At 46.3% G+C, this 14,660-nt stretch overlaps 1 protein-coding gene across 1 annotated transcript in view; it reads right to left on the minus strand.

The window, feature by feature from the left end:
• Positions 1-1,443: 1,443 nt before the first annotated feature.
• bdh2 (3-hydroxybutyrate dehydrogenase, type 2) overlaps positions 1,444-14,660 on the minus strand; it is a 116,347-nt gene continuing 103,130 nt past the window's right edge. Inside the window, 2 exon segments of the mRNA XM_086003334.1 lie at positions 1,444-1,710; positions 6,820-6,912. Of these exon segments, the coding sequence (XP_085859460.1) occupies positions 1,657-1,710; positions 6,820-6,912 (147 nt within the window). The 3' untranslated portion in view covers positions 1,444-1,656.

Genomic DNA, 14,660 nt, shown 5'->3' on the forward strand with positions numbered 1-14,660 from the left:
CAGTTGTACAGGGCCTTGGTGAGACCGCACCTTGAGTATTGTGTGCAGTTTTGGTCGCCTTACCTGAGGAAGGACGTTCTTGCCATGGAAGGAGTGCAGCGAAGATTCACCAGGCTGATACCTGGGATGGCAGGAATGACATATGAGGAGAGATTGTGTCGATTGGGCTTATACTCACTGGAGTTTAGAAGATTGAGAGGGGATCTCATCGAAACCTATAAAATTCTGTCAGGCCTGGACAGACTAGATGCAGGAAGGATGTTTATGATGGCGGGGAGTCCAGAACCAGGGGTCATAGTCTAAGGATAAGGGGTAAGCCATTTAGGACTGAAATGAGGAGGAATTTCTTCACCCAGAGAGTGGTGAACCTGTGGATTTCTCTGCCACAGAGGGCGGTGGAGGCCAGTTCATTAAATATATTCAAAAAAGAGTTGGATATATTTTTTAAGGCTAAAGGGATCAAGGGATATGGGGAGAAGGCAGGGACAGGGTACTGAATTTGGATGATCAGCCATGATCTCATTGAATGGTGGAGCAGGCTCGAAGGGCCGAATGGCCTACTCCTGCTCCTATCTTCTATGTTTCTATGTTTCACTAAAGAAGAGGATGCTGCCAATGTCACGGTAAAGGAGGAGGTAGGAGAGAAATTGGACAGGATAAAAATAGATAAAGAGGAGATGCTAACAGGTTGGCAGTGCTCAAAGTAGAAAAGTCACCCAGTCCAGATGGGATTCATCCTAGGTTGCTGAGGGAAGTAAGGGTGGAAATTGTGGAGGCTCTGGCCACAGTCTTCCAATTCTCCTTAGAGGGTGGAGTGGTGTACTGTGGCCAATTCTGGGCACCACATTTTAGGAAGGATGTCAAGGCCTTGGAGAGGGTGCAGAGGAGATTTACTAGAATGGTTCCAGGGATGAGGGACTTCAGTTACATGGAGAAACTGGAGAAGCTCGGGTTGTTCTCCTTAGATTAGAGAAGGTTAAGGGGCGATTTGATGGAGGTGTTCAAAATCATGAAAGGTTTTGATAGAGTAAATAAGGAGAAATCTTTCCAGTGGCAGAAGGGTCAGTAACCAGAGCGCACAGTTATTTAAAGTAATTGGCAAAAGAACCAGAGGCGACATGAAGAGAATTTATTTTTTACGCAGCGAGTTGTTGTGATCTGGAATGTGCTGCTTGAAAGGGTGTTGGAAGCAGATTCAATAGTAACTTTCAAAAGGAAATTGGATAAATATTTGAAGGGGGAAAATTTGCAGAGCTATGAGGAAAGAGCAGAGGGGTGGGACTAATTAGACAACTCTTTCAAAGAGCTGGCACAGGCACGATTGGCCGAATGGCCTCCTTCAGTATTGTATCATTCTATGAACACCTGATTTTCCGAATGCATGCTTCTATGGCACAGAGTCTTATTGGGTTAGGGTTAGGGTTAGGGTTAGAGACACAAATTTGTGCCAAGTAGTTGCACGATATGCTGATCCCCAGTCCAAGTGGGTGAGGCTGTGCATGGAAGTCGCATTAAAAAAAATCAATCCTTAAATCTACAGAACTGAAAAACTATAAGTAATCTATTCATAATTGAAATAACATTACTCAGTGATTAAACAGGATCCAGCTCAGTTGATCCAGGTGATTTGCATTGTCCGCCACGTGAATATAATATTCACAAGCTCCAGCCTCCATCGATGATAAATTCTTTCCTGGTCACATAGGCGGACTGCAAATGCAAATAAGCAACATGAGAAACATCTTGTAATTTGCAACTGACATTCAGCTTATAGCCAAATAAACCTCAAAATAAATATCAATAAAACCCACAGGATGCACGCTCATGGAGCAAAGTAGCTCAGCAACCCGACAATCTCATGAATAAGGACCTGGCGGCATCTTAAATATGGCAGTCGGGAAGGAAGGGAGGGACGGAGGGAAGGGTTGGAACCACAAAGTAATTGCCTTTCCAGCACTACTTGTGGGCTAGGAGGAGCAGCAGTGTTTCCTCCAGGCCCAACAAGCTTACCTGTTTCTCTCCCCACGACTGGCCGATTCCCCCCCACCTTCATGATCTCCGACCCTCCCGTTCTACCCCCGACACCCCCGCAATCTCCGACCCACCCTGCGATCACCGACCCCCCGCGATCTGGCACGATTTTGAAAAGTGTCGATGAGCAGAGACCTTGGTGTCCATATACACAAATCCTTAAAGGTAGCAACTCAAGTTGATAAGGTGGTTAAAAAAGCCTATGGGTTACTTGGGTTTATAAATAGAGGAATAGAATATAAAAGCAAAGAGATCAGGCTCGAACTTTATAAATCACTGGTTATGCCTCAGCTGGTGCATTGTGGACAATTCTGAGCACCACACGTCAGGAAAGATGTAAAGACCTTAGAGAGGATACAGAGGCGGTTTACCAGGATGTTACCAGGGATGAGGGGCTTCAGTTATGAGGAGAGGTTGGAAAAGTTTGGATTGTTCTCCTTGGAACAGAGAAGGTTAAGAGTTGACCTAACAGAAGTTTTCGAGATGATGAGAGGTTTTGATAAAGTAGATAGAGAAAAACTATTCCCTCTGGCGAATGGGTCAATGAGACCAGAGGTCATAGATTTAAAATCATTGGCAAAAGAGTTAGAGGGGAGACGATGAGAAATATTTTTTACATAGGATTACATTACATAGGATATACGACACAAAAATAGGCCATTCGGTCCAACCAGTCCATGCCGGCGTTTATGCTCCACACGAGCCTCCTCCCGTCTTTCCTCATCTAAATATATCAGCATAACCCGCTATTCCCTTTCTCTCATATTCTTGTCTAGCCTCCCCTTAAATGCATCTACGCTATTCGCTTCAACCACTCCCTGTGGTAGCGAGATCCACATTCTCACCACTCTCTGGGTAAAGAGGTTTCTTCTGAATTCCCTATTGGTCACTCAGAGAGTTGTCAGGATCTGGAACGCTCAACCTGGAAAAGGTGGTGGAAGCTGATTCCATAAATAATTTTAAAAGGGAGTTGGACCAGTACTTGAGGATGAGAAACTTACAGGGTTACGGACAAAAAGCGAGGATGTGGGACTAAGCACGACTGCTCTTTCTAAGAGCCAGCACAGGCATGACGGACTGAATGGCCTACTTCTGTGATTCTATGATCTCCTACCCCCTGATCTACCCCTGATCTCCAACACCTCCACGCTCTCCACCCCTCCCCCTGACCAGGATCCCCCCTACCCCGATCCAGCATAGCAAATGGGAGCATTGGTGGGATTTCCAAAAATCCTTCCCCCAAAATTTGGATGGAATCAGGACATTTGATGCCGGCTAATTCTTCCCCACCCCTCCCTCAACCAAACACAATGATCAAAACTGCGTAGCAGCTCATGGCAAACATCATCCACAGAGCAGAAGTTTTCACCCAGATGGAGAAGGCAACTTTAGTATCTTGGCTGCCCCAGATGTTCTGGTCCACTAGAGTTTTTTTTTATTCGTTTATGGGATCAGGGCATCGCTGGCAATGCCAGCATCTATTGCCCATCCCTAGTTGCCCTTGAGAAGGTGGTGGTGAGCCGCCTTCTTGAACCGCTGCAGTCCGTGCGGTGAAGGTACTCCCACAGTGCTGTTAGGGAGGGAGTTCCAGGATTTTGACCCAGCATCGATGAAGGATCGGCGATATACTTCCAAGCCAGGATGGTGTGTGACTTGGAGGGGAACTTGTAGGTGGTGGTGTTCCCATGCTCCTGCTGCCCTTGTCCTTCTAGGTGGTAGAGGTCGCGGGTTTGGGAGGTGCTGCCGAAGAAGCCTTGGTGAGTTGCTGCAGTGCATCTTGTAGATGGTACACACTGCAGCCACGGTGCGCCGGTGGTGGAGGGAGTGAATGTTTAAGGTGGTGGATGGGGTGCCAATCAAGCAGGCTGCTTTGTCCTGGATGGTGTCGAGCTTCTTGAGTGTTGTTGGAGCTGCACTCATCCAGGCAAGTGGAGAGTATTCCATCACACTCCTGACTTGTACCTTGTAGATGGTGGAAAGGCTTTGGGGAGTCAGGAGGTGAGACACTCGCCGCAGAATACCCAGCCTCTGACCTGCTCTTGTTGCCACAGTATTTATGTGGCTGGTCCAGTTAAGTTTCTGGTTAATGGTGACCCCCAAAATGTTGATAGTGGGGGATTCAGCGATGGTAATGCCGTTGAATGTCAAGGGGAGGTGGTTAGACTCTTGCTTGTTGGAGATAGTCATTGCCTGGCACTTCTGTGGCGCGAATGTTACCTGCCACTTATCAGCCCAAGCCTGAACGTCGTCGAGGTCTTGTTGCATGCGGGCATGGACTGCTTCATATCTGTGGAGTTATGATTGGCGCTGAACACTGTGTAGTATCAGCGAACATCCCCATTTCTGACCTTATGTTGGAGGGAAGGTCATTGATGAAGCAGCTGAAGATGGTTGGGCCTAGGACACTGCCCTGAGGAACTCTTGCAGCGATGTCCCCATTGACCTTCAACCACCACAACCATCTTCCTTTGTGCTAGGTATGACTCCAGCCAGTGGAGCGTTTTCCCCCTGATTCCCATTGACTTCAGTTTTACTAGGGCTCCTTGATGCCAGACTCGGTCACTCTCACCTCATCTCTGAAATTCAGCTCCTTTGTCCATGTTTGGACCAAGGCTGTAATGAGGTCGGGAGCTGAGTGGTCTTGGCGGAACCCAAACTGGGCATTAGTGAGCAGGTTATTGGTGAGTAAATGCCGCTTGATAGCACTGTTGATGACACCTTCCATCACTTTGCTGATGATTGAGAGTAGACTGATGGGGCGGCAATTGGCCGGGTTGGATTTGTCCTGCTTTTTGGACATACCTGGGCAGTTTTCCACATTGTCGGATAGATGCCAATGTTGTAGCTGTACTGGAACAACTTGGCTAGAGGCACGGCAAGTCTTCAGCACGACAGCCGGGATGTTGTCGAGGCCCACAGCCTTTGCTGCATCCAGTGCGCTTAGCCATTTCTTGATATCACGTGGAGTGAATCGAATTGGCTGAAGGCTGGCTTCTGTGATGGTGGGGACCACGGGAGTAGGCCGATATGGATCATCCACTCGGCACTTCTGGCTGAAGTTGGTTGTAAATGCTTCAGCCTTGTCTTTTGCACTCACGTGCTGGGCAGCTCTCCCAATTTTGGCACAAGTCCCCAGATGCTGGTGAGGAGGACTTTGCAGGGTTGACTGGGCTGGGTGTGCCGTTACCATGTCCGTAGCCGGTGCCGGGTGGTCCGTCCAGTTTCATTCTTATTATTTTGTTTCGTAGCGGTTAGTTACAACTGAGTGACTTGCTGGGCCATTTCAGGGAGCAGTTAAGAGTCAGCCACATTGCTGTGGGTCTGGAGTCACATATAGGCCAGACCAGGTAAGGACGGCAGATTTCCTTCCCTAAAGGACATCAGTGAACCAGATGGGTTTTTACGACAATCCGATAGTTTCATGGCTACCATTACTGATACTAGCTTTTTATTCCAGATTTATTTAATTAACTGAACTCACGTCTCTGGATCATTAATCCAGCCTCTGGATTACTAGCCCAGTGACATTACCACTACGCTACCGTTCCCGCGTGCAATGAACTCCTTTCCCCACCCCCATGGAGCAGAAACTCCAGGTCTGTGCGCAAAGCAAACCCCCAGCAGAGTTTCCTCCTCGTATCCCCATCCCCTTCCCCTGCCCGGCTCCTATTCCCTCTCCCCACTCTCCTCATCTTCCCCACCCGCTGTCCTGCTCTTGTCTGCTGCAGCCCCCATGTCCAATTGCTGCCTCACCCTTTAACCCTACATGACCTGAATGCTGCACTTGGTCTTGACTCAGAGTGCAACACTACGAGATATCGACTAGTGATGAAAAAAAATTACAATTACACTGCTTTTAACAAGGGGGTGTCCAGCATATGGTCCATTGAGTCCAACCAATCCAGCCCTCAAAGCCCAGGCAAATCAGTCCCTTTTGCGCTTAGACTTCCTATTTCTGGTTTGAACACGTGGAGCTGGAGGTTTCGAAAGGGCTGTTCCTAGTGGGGTTGTCTCATTGGTGGATAAATCCTAATGAATCCATTAGCATCACCAACCCGTGGTAGAGTGCAAATGGGCATTGTGCTGTGGGGCTCACAAAGACTAAATGGTTGCAGACTCCTGCTTTAAAGGTAACTATCTTCAACTTAAACATTCACTCCCTTCACCACTGGCGTACCGTGGCTGCAGTGTGTACCATCTACAAGATGCACTGCAGCAACTTGCCAAGGCTTCTTCGACAGCACCTCCCAAACCTGCAACCTCTACCACCTAGAAGGACAAGGGCAGCAGGCACATGGGAACACCACCACCTCCAAGTTCCCCTCCAAGTCACACACCATCCTGACTTGGAAATATATCACCGTTCCTTCATCGTCGCTGGGTCAAAATCCTGGAACTCCCTTCGTAACAGCACTGTAGGAATACCTTCACCACACGGACTGCAGCGGTTCAAGAAGGCAGCTCACCACCAACTTCTCAAGGGCAATTAGGGATGGGCAATAAATGCTGGCCTTGCCAGCGACGCCCACATTCCATGAATTAATTTTTTTAAACTAGAAATCACTGGGTGGAATTTTCCTCCAGCATACGCATGCCGAGATCTTGGACCCGCAGCCGATGATTTTCTGAGCATTAGAATATGGAATTTCCTGATTTGTTCTTAAAGGGGAAATCACAGACACTGTACGCATTCTTGTAACATTATACAATTTACAATTTTCAGGTGTGCATTGTGGATGCTTGATATATACCACAAACAGCAGTTTAAGTCATTGGCTAGCTACGTACTTCATCAGATGCCAAATACACACAAAGGTGGGCCACCTCCTCGGCAGTGGCCATTCTACCAGTCTTCTGTCTTTCCAGGAATTCTTGCAAAGCCTGGACAGGAGGAAATTATTATTACCCAGTTATTTAAACAGTGCTACATAAAAAAATACTTACAGAAGTAATTGTCCCATTAGTCTTGCTAAAGCACCTGGATGGATTACTAAAAATGGAAACACATCCGTGGCAGTGCATATACAAAACTAATTCAACAAACTTACAGAAACAAGACACATTGTAATATAAAGAGCAACTTGCTGCAGGCCTCCAAGAATGCCTTACTACAGAGATAGATAAAGCAAAGACTATTGCATCTTTTAAGGGAAGAGTGGATAAATGTTTGAAGCAGAGGAGGACGCGGGGCTATGGGGAGAAAGTAAGATGAGTTTTTCAGTGCTCTAACAAACAGCTGGTACAGCCATGATGGGCCAAATGGCCTCCTTCTGTGCTATAAACGTCTATGATTCTATGGTTCCAAGCTAGCAACGACTGACTGCTGGAAAGTAATGTGAAGAATGATGGTCAAAAATTGCATTTTTATTCTCAGCCTGCCAACCAAGGAGGAAGTGCATCTTTACAAATGGTACAAGAGCCATTCTTATTAATATATATCCAAATTGACAATGTAAAAGAAAGAAAATTCAATAATAACTTTCAAAAGGGAATTGAATAAATACATGAAGGGGTGAAAATTGCAGGGCTATGGGGGAAAGAGCAGGGGAATGGGACTAATTGGATAACTCTTTCAAAGAGCCAACACAGGAACGATGGGCCAAATGGCTTCCTTGTGTGCTGTATCATTCTATGATAAAATCTCTTCACAACCACGTGCTCAACCCACAGTGCTTTTAACAGAAGGTTTCCTCCCTCTACTATTCTACGAGATGCTCCCCCGGTGTTTCCTGGTGAGCTGGTGGAAGGGCCTGTTGCTCATGTGTGGAGCCTTGAGACGACTATGGCCGATGACTCCTCGGTGATTGAGCCTGAGAGAACCTGGCCGCGGGTTGCTGCAACTCGGCTTTTGCCGGGGCTATCTGTCTTTCTGGCACTGTACTGGGTGCTGGTTGAGGAGGTGGTGAGTGAGCAAACGTGCTGATATCCTGAGAGAGGGCAACACCTGTCACTCCCACTGCCAGTCCCATGGGGCCAGGGCTCATCACTCCCACTGATCTGGGAGAGGGCAGGCTGCAGAAGGTGAGTGACTCCGTGAAAGCTCCTTTCCACTTGCACCACCACTCTCTCCAAGGCAGACTTCTCCCTCTCCAACAACAACTTGCATTTATATAGCAACTTTAACGTAGTAAAAATGTCCCAAGGCGTTTCACAGGAGTGTTATTAGACAAAATTTTACACCGAGCTACATGAGATATTGGTCAAAGAGGTAGGTCTTAAGGAGCAAATTAAAGGAGAGGCGGAGAGGTTTAGGGAGGGAATTCCAGAGCTTAGAGCCTTGGCAGCGGAAGGTATGGCTGCCAATGGTGGAGTGATGAAAAGCGGGGATGCGCAAGAGGCCAGAATTGGAGTATGTCTGTCTATGCAAGGGGATCATAGATTTGAGCCAAGTTTGTACGGCAGTCGTTTGAGCTCCTGCCAAAGCTGCAAAACGTGCGAACATGGACTCCTGTTGTATCGGCCCTGCTGCAGCATCCATGCTCTCCAACAGAGACTGCAGAGTGCTGATGCCATGAGAGATGACACCACTAAAGCTGGAAGTGGACTCCTCCATACATTCAGCCATAGTACTGAAACTCTTTGGCAGGACTTCCAATACCTTGTACAACTGCTTGTATGAGGCAAGCAGTTTTCTTCTCACTGCTGGACTTCCAGTGTCCTCACCTCTGTCCTCCTTAGCAGAGCTGGGTGAGGAACTCGCCCACCAGTAGGCTGTCCCCTGGGCTGTCCCTGCCACCAAATGCATCATCCCGTACTGGCCTCTCTACCTCACTCTCTAACCCAGCGGGGTGCCAATCTCTGTGGAGTGCTTGTCAGTGATGAAGTGCACGACGGTGCCTCCTCAGAAGGATTCTGCTCCTCTGAGGTGACTTCTTCGGGGCGGGTGGTTGGGGGGGGTGGGCTCTAGCTGTTGAGAAGGACCTAGGGGAAAGAGAAAAGGGAGAAGAGTTAGGATGGTGTTGGGTGGCTGCACGGTTGCGGAAGTCATGCATCATAAAGTAATTTGATTTAGTCAAGATGGCTGAATGTTTTTATATAGGATTACATAGGATATATGGCACAGAAACAGGCCATTCAGCCCAACCAGTCCATGCCGACGTTTATGCTCCACACGAGCCTCCTCCCGTCTTTCCTCATCTAAATCTATCAGCATAACCCTCTATTCCCTTCTTCCTCATATGCTTATCTAGCCTCCCCTTAAATGTATCTATACTATTCGCTTCAACCACTCCCTGTGGTAGCGAGTTCCACATTCTCACCACTCTCTGGGTAAAGAAGTTTCTTCTGAATTCCCTATTGGATTTCTTGGTGACTATCTTATATTGATGGCCTCTAGTTATGCTCTTCCCCACAAGTGGAAACATTCCCTCTGTATCCACTCTATCAAAATTTTTCATAATTTTAAAGACCTCTATTAGGCCACCCCTCAGCTTTCTTTTTTCAAAAGAAAAGAGACCCAGCCTGTTCATCCTTTCCTGATATGTATACACTCGCATTTCTGGTAGCATCCTTCTCTGCACCCTCTCTAGTGCCTCTATATCCTTTTTATAATATGGGGGGCGATTTTGCCAGCCCTGGGGAGGCGGGTCTGCCGGGAAATGGCAGAATTTGGGGTAGTTAACAGGCAGAAAATAGGATTATCCCCTTTTTGCCCTCAGAAGTGCGGGCTTCCCGAAGGCTCCAAAACCCGCCAGGTCAGCGAGGCGGGTACTGGGTCTGCGGGGGTCGGGGGGGTGCGAAAGTGTGCTGTGAAGTTAAGTGATGGGTGCAAGAGTGTAGAGGTGAGTATCTGAGGTAAGTGCAAAGTGTTAGTAAAAGTGTACTTACCTTTGTTTCTTCCTGCAGGCTTCAGTCGGTGTGTATGCGGAGAGTCTCGGACCTTCATGTTGCAGATGACAGATGGCCGTTGCATTCTCAGATGCAACAACCATCTCATTTCTGTAAAAGTAAGAAGTTTGATGAGGTCTTGAATTCAAGATCTCATCAAACTACAGAGAATGTCTCTGACAGCTTCACAGAGCTGTCAAACGATGACAATTCATCTGTCAAAATTTTTTGACAGATGAAAGGTCATAACTTGACGTTCATCAACCGGCTTTCCCTTAATTGGCCTGCTGAGCCCGCTGGGAGGGGTTAACAAGGTCAATCAAGGGAAATTGGCGTGGGTTGGCCACAAATCGAAGGAGGCAGGTCATCGACTCGCCAAGCAGCAGTCCCGCCTCCAACACGCCCCCATTAACAAAATCGCCCCATGGCGACCAGAACTGTACTCTAAGTGTGGTCTAACCAAGGTTCGATACAGGTTTAGCATAACTTCTCTACTTTTCAATTCTATCCCTGTAGAAATAAACCCTAATGCTTGGTTTGCTTTCTTTATGGCCTTGCTAAACTGCGTCACAACTTTTAGTGATTTGTGTATTTGTACTCCGAGATCCCTTTATTCCTCTACCGCACCTAGACAGTCCTCCTCAGTATTGACTATCCCCCCAGTTTGGTGTCGTCCGCAAATTTAGAAATTGTGTTTTTGATTCCTGAGTCTAAATCGTTAATGTAAATTGTGAACAGCAGTGGTCCCAGCACTGATCCTTGTGGAACACCACTACCCACCTTCTCCCACGGTGAATAGCTAGTCTTTACGCCTGCTCTCTGCTTTCTGTCCTGAAACCAGTCAGCAATCCATTCTGCTACTTGTCCCCTGACTCCGCATTATCTGACCTTGTTCATCAGTCTATTATGGGGTACATGGGGTACCTTATCGAAGGCCTTTCAAAAATCCAGATAAATTACATCTACTGCATTACCATTGTCTACTCTCTCTGTTACCTCTTCAAAAAATTCAATAAGGTTGGTCAAGCAAGAAATTGAAATCCATGTTGACTATTCATTATTATATTTTTGGTTTCTAGATGTTCTTCTATTTTCTCCTTTAGTAGGGATTCCATTATTTTTCTTACCACCAACGTTAAGCTGACTGGTCTATAATTCCCTGGACATGTTCTATCCCCCTTCTTAAATATAGGTATTATGTTAGTTATCCCCCAGTCCTCTGCCACTACACCTTTTTCTAACAAATTATTAAATATGCGTAGTAATGCCTCTGCTATCTCTTTCCTAGATTCTTTTTAAATGTGTGGATGCAATCCATCCGGACCAGGGGTTTTATCCTGGAACAAGGATGTCTTGCTGCAGTTGTACGGGGCCTTGGTGAGACCACATCTTGAGTACTGTGTGCAGTTTTGGTCGCCTTATCTGAGGAAGGATATTCTTGCCATGGAAGGATTTCAGCGAAGATTCACCAGGCTGATACCTGGGATGGCAGGAATGACGTATGAGGAGAGATTGGGACGATTGGGCTTGTACTCGCTGGAGTTTAGAAGAATGAGAGGGGATCTCATTGAAACTTATAAAATTCTGGCAGGACTAGACAGACTAGAAACATAGAAACATAGAGATAGGAACAGGAGTAGGCCATTCGGCCCTTCGAGCCTGCTCCGCCATTCAATGAGATCATGGCTGATCTTCGTCTGAGATCATAGCTGATCTTACCAGTTCAGTACCCCGTCCCCGCCTTTTCTCCGTAACCCTTAATCCCCTTAGCCTTCAGAAATATATCCAATTCTCTCTTGAAAATATTTATTGAATTAGCCTTCACAGCCCTCTGTGGCAGGGAATTCCACAGGCTCACCACTCTTTGAGTGAAGAAATTCTTCCTCATCTCTGTTTTAAATGATTTGCCCGCTATTTTTAGACTGTGGCCCCTGGTTCTGTGCTCCCCGGCCATTGGAAACATTCTCTCTGAATTCAGCCTGTCCAGGCCTGCCATAATTTTATATGTTTCGATGAGATCCCCTCTCAATCTTCTAAACTCCAGTGAGTACAAGCCCAAACTATTTAATCTCTCTTCGTAGGTCATTCCCGCCATTCCAGGTATCAGCCTGGTGAATCGCCGTTGCACTCTTTCCATGGCAAGAACATCCTTCCGCAGATGGGGCGACCAAAACTGTACACAATACTCCAGATGCGGTCTCACCAGCACCTTGTACAGCTGTAGTAAGGTATCCCTATTCCTATACTCGAACCCCCTTGATATGAAGGCCAACATACCATTTGCCTTCTTAATCGCCTGTTGCACCTGCATGCTCTCCTTCAGTGACTGGTGCACAAGAACACCCAGGTCCCTCTGCACTTCCCCATCTCCCAATCTATTGCCATTTAGATAATAATCTACCCTCCTGTTTTTACCCCCAAAGTGGATAACCTCGCATTTATCCACATTATAGTGCATCTGCCACGTATCCGCCCATTCCCCCAACCTGTCCAAATCGCACTGTAGCCTCCTGACATCCTCATCAGAGCCCACCCCTCCTCCTAGTTTAGTGTCGTCAGCGAATTTGGAAATATTGCATCCAATTCCCTGATCCAGATCATTTATATATATTGTGAACAGCTGGGGTCCCAGGACAGATCCTTGCGGCACCCCGCTGGTCACTGCCTGCCACTCCGAAAACGAGCCGTTTATTCCAACTCTCTGTTTTCTATCCGCCAGCCAGTTCTCTATCCACGTTAATACTTTGCCCCCAATCCCATGAGCCTTAATTTTGCATGATAATCTTTTGTGTGGAACCTTATCGAAGGCTTTCTGGAAGTCAAGGTACACCACATCCACTGGCTCTCCCCCATCTATTTTACCAGTTACTTCCTCAAAAAATTCCAGCAGATTAGCCAAACACGATTTACCCTTTGTAAATCCATGTTGACTCTGTCCGATCCTTTCCCCATTTGTCAAGTGCTCCGCTATTTTATCCTTAATAATGGACTCTAGCATTTTGCCCACAACCGATGTAAGGCTTACTGGTCTATAATTCCCTGCTTTCTCTCTACCCCCCTTTTTAAATATTGGGGTAACATTAGCTACCCTCCAATCCACGGGTACTGTTCCCGAGTCAATGGAGTTCCGGAAGATGATCCTTAGAGCATCTGCTATCTCCAGGGCCACCTCCTTAAGTACCCTAGGATGTAGTTTATCAGGCCCCGGGGATTTGTCGGCCTTCAGTCCCCTCAACTTACCCAACACCATATCCCTAGAGATACTAATTTCTGTCAGCTCCTCCCTCTCATTAGTCCCTATGTTTGCCGATATTCCTGGGAGGTTATTTGTGTCCTCCTTTGTGAATACAGAACCAAAGTATGAGTTTAATTGGTCTGCCATTTCCTTATTCTCCATTATATATTCTCCCGAATCGGACTGCAAGGGACCGACTTGGGATTTTACCAGTCTTTTCCTCCTGATATACCGATAAAAGCTTTTGCAGTCTGTCTTTATGTTTGCTGCAAGTTTACTTTCGTATTCTATTTTCCCCTTCCTGATTAATCCCTTTGTCCTCTTTTGCTGTATCCTGTACTGCCCCCAATCTTCCGGTCTGATGCTTTTTTTTGCCAGTTGATATGCCCTTTTTTTTGATTTTATGCTGTCCCTAATTTCCCTCGTTATCCACGGTTGACTAGATGCAGGAAGGATGTTCCCGATGGTCGGGGAGTCCAGAACCAGGGGTCACAGTCTAAGGATAAGGGGTAGGCCTTTTAGGACAGAAATGAGGAGGAATTTCTTCACCCAGAGAGTGGTGAACCTGTGGAATTCTCTACCACAGAAGGCAGTAGAGGCCAATACATTAAATATATTCAAGAGGAAGTTGGATATATTTCTTAAGGCTAAAGGGATCAAGGGGTATGGGGAGAAAGCAGGGACCAGGTACTGAACTTGGATGATCAGCCATGATCGCATTGAATGGCGGAGCAGGCTCGAGGGGCCGAATGGCCTACTCCTGCTCCTATCTTCTATGTTTCTATCCTCTTTGAGTTTGATTAATTTATTTAATATATCCCCTTTTTAAAAATTTTAAATGCAGTTATCTCATTACTAATCTCATCATCCAATGTCATGTCCACCTGTTCCATCTCCCTGGTAAATACTGACGCAAAAGAAGTATTTAATATTTCTGCCATCTCTCTATCATTACCTGTGGTATTGTCCTGACTATCCCTTAATGGCCCTATTCCCATCCCAACCTTCCTTTTTTTTTAATGGTGTGCCTATAAAATATTTTACTATTTTGTTTTATGTTCCTTGATAATTTAATTTCATAGTTCCTCTTTGCCTCCCTCATTGTTTTTTTGACTTCTCTCCTAATCTTTTTGTATTCTCTCTCATTATGCACTCCCCTGCTGTCTATGTACTTAATGTACGCCTCTTTCCTCACCCGCAATTGTTCCCTTATGGCTTTATTCATCCATGGAGTCTCATTATTGTTTAGTTTGTTCTTTCCTTTTAGCGGAATATATTTTTCCTGCACTCTGTTGAACACCGTTTTAAATGTTTCCCATTGCTCTTCTACATCGTTGTTTGCCAATATTGTTGGCCATTTTTGTTTCCCAAGTTCTATTCTCAGCCCCTCAAAATCAACTTTTCTCCAATCTATTAAACTGGTTTTCGTCATACTTATGTCCTTCTCAATTATCATCTTAAAGCGTATTATATTAAGGTCACTGTTGCCTATATGTTCCCCCTACTTTTACTTCTCTTATCTCCTGTGGTTCATTCCCCATTACTAGATCCAATATCGAATCCTCCT

Source organism: Somniosus microcephalus, chromosome 2, assembly GCF_052327205.1.
Source record: "Somniosus microcephalus isolate GS21.2 chromosome 2, FLI_Smic_1.0, whole genome shotgun sequence".
In the NCBI taxonomy this organism is placed as follows: domain Eukaryota; kingdom Metazoa; phylum Chordata; class Chondrichthyes; order Squaliformes; family Somniosidae; genus Somniosus; species Somniosus microcephalus.